Here is a 1,230-nt window from a genome sequence, read left to right as displayed (position 1 = left end):
GACTAAACAGCTTGAGAGGAAATTACCTCGTTACAATATAAAAGCAAGTAAAAGCACATATATATACATATTTGAAATATATACCCATAAATTTGATATATAATTCAACGTTTACATACAATAAAAAAAACAGAACTTACTTCAGTTTTTTCACATCGAAGAATTTTGAAATTTCGAATCATTTCAACAGCGGCTATCTTGAACTCCAGCTTGGCCAGTCTCATTCCAAGACACATTCTTGGTCCTTCACCAAATGGTAAGTAGGTGAACGGCACTTGTTTAGACTTCGCTTCTTCGCTAAATCTGTAAATGACAAATGTACTTACGTAAATAACCATATATTGTTGATGTTGTTTAGATAGGGATCTCCTCTGATCAGACTAGCCCCTAAGTCAAAAGCTTTTTAACCTTACCCACTTCATTTTACTGGCATCCATACGCACGTGTACTATATAGCGAAATGTAAAATGGATTAATGAATCCAGGCAGATATCTGGAGACCATTCAGTGCTAACCGAACTTGGTTAACTTTATAAAACAATCAGGTACCACTAAATCCAAATAGAACTAACATCCAGGGTAATTCATAATGTATGATAAAACAGATCCAAATATCGCCTAAAATTTCAAGAAATCTGGAGTAACTGGTAACTTCAACAAGAATGAAGAAAATCGCACTTTCAATTGAGGATTATAATTGGTGATCATTTCTATTGTATATATATTATATATTTATATGTATATGCTTTTATGTATGTATTTATCGTACCCCAGAAAATACGGTGGGATGGGCTGAATAAAAACTTGAGCAATACTCTCAGTATAAGTAATGCATCTCTGGCTTGCCCACGTGGTTACATCAGAATATGCAGCTGTTCTATTTATTTAAGGTACACATTTACATGTACATTTGAGATTATGAATACATAAAAAATTGAGTGGAATTACGAATGAACTTATATGTATATTTATGTGTACATTTATACGCATGCATACGAGTGAATATATATGTGGGTGTCTGTATAAATGTACACTTTTTCACATACACAGGTGTGCATGTGCATATAGACGTGTGTGTGTCTGTGTGTGTCAACGTGTGTAAGTGTACTTAAGTGGTTTCGTGTGCACATGCGGTTACTGGCTTGCTTAAGTACATTTGCGTGCTGGAGCGTATGTGTGTGTAATGTTTGTATAAAGGGAGGAAATTATATATATATATATATATATATA

The 1,230-nt window shown here is 33.7% G+C and overlaps 1 protein-coding gene across 1 annotated transcript in view; it reads right to left on the bottom strand.

Annotated features, from left to right (window-relative positions):
* Positions 1-1,230, bottom strand: part of LOC106879338 (cytochrome P450 3A21) — a 113,051-nt gene that overhangs the window by 84,277 nt on the left and 27,544 nt on the right. The window contains exon 9 of the mRNA XM_052976881.1: positions 141-303. Within this exon, the coding sequence (XP_052832841.1) occupies positions 141-303 (163 nt within the window). The remainder of the gene's footprint in view (positions 1-140; positions 304-1,230) is intronic.

The sequence above is a fragment of the Octopus bimaculoides genome, chromosome 26 (assembly GCF_001194135.2).
Source record: "Octopus bimaculoides isolate UCB-OBI-ISO-001 chromosome 26, ASM119413v2, whole genome shotgun sequence".
Taxonomy (NCBI): Eukaryota; Metazoa; Mollusca; class Cephalopoda; order Octopoda; family Octopodidae; genus Octopus; species Octopus bimaculoides.
The sequence above is the reverse complement of the archived record's forward strand: the minus strand, read 5'-3'. Positions and strand labels throughout refer to the sequence as shown.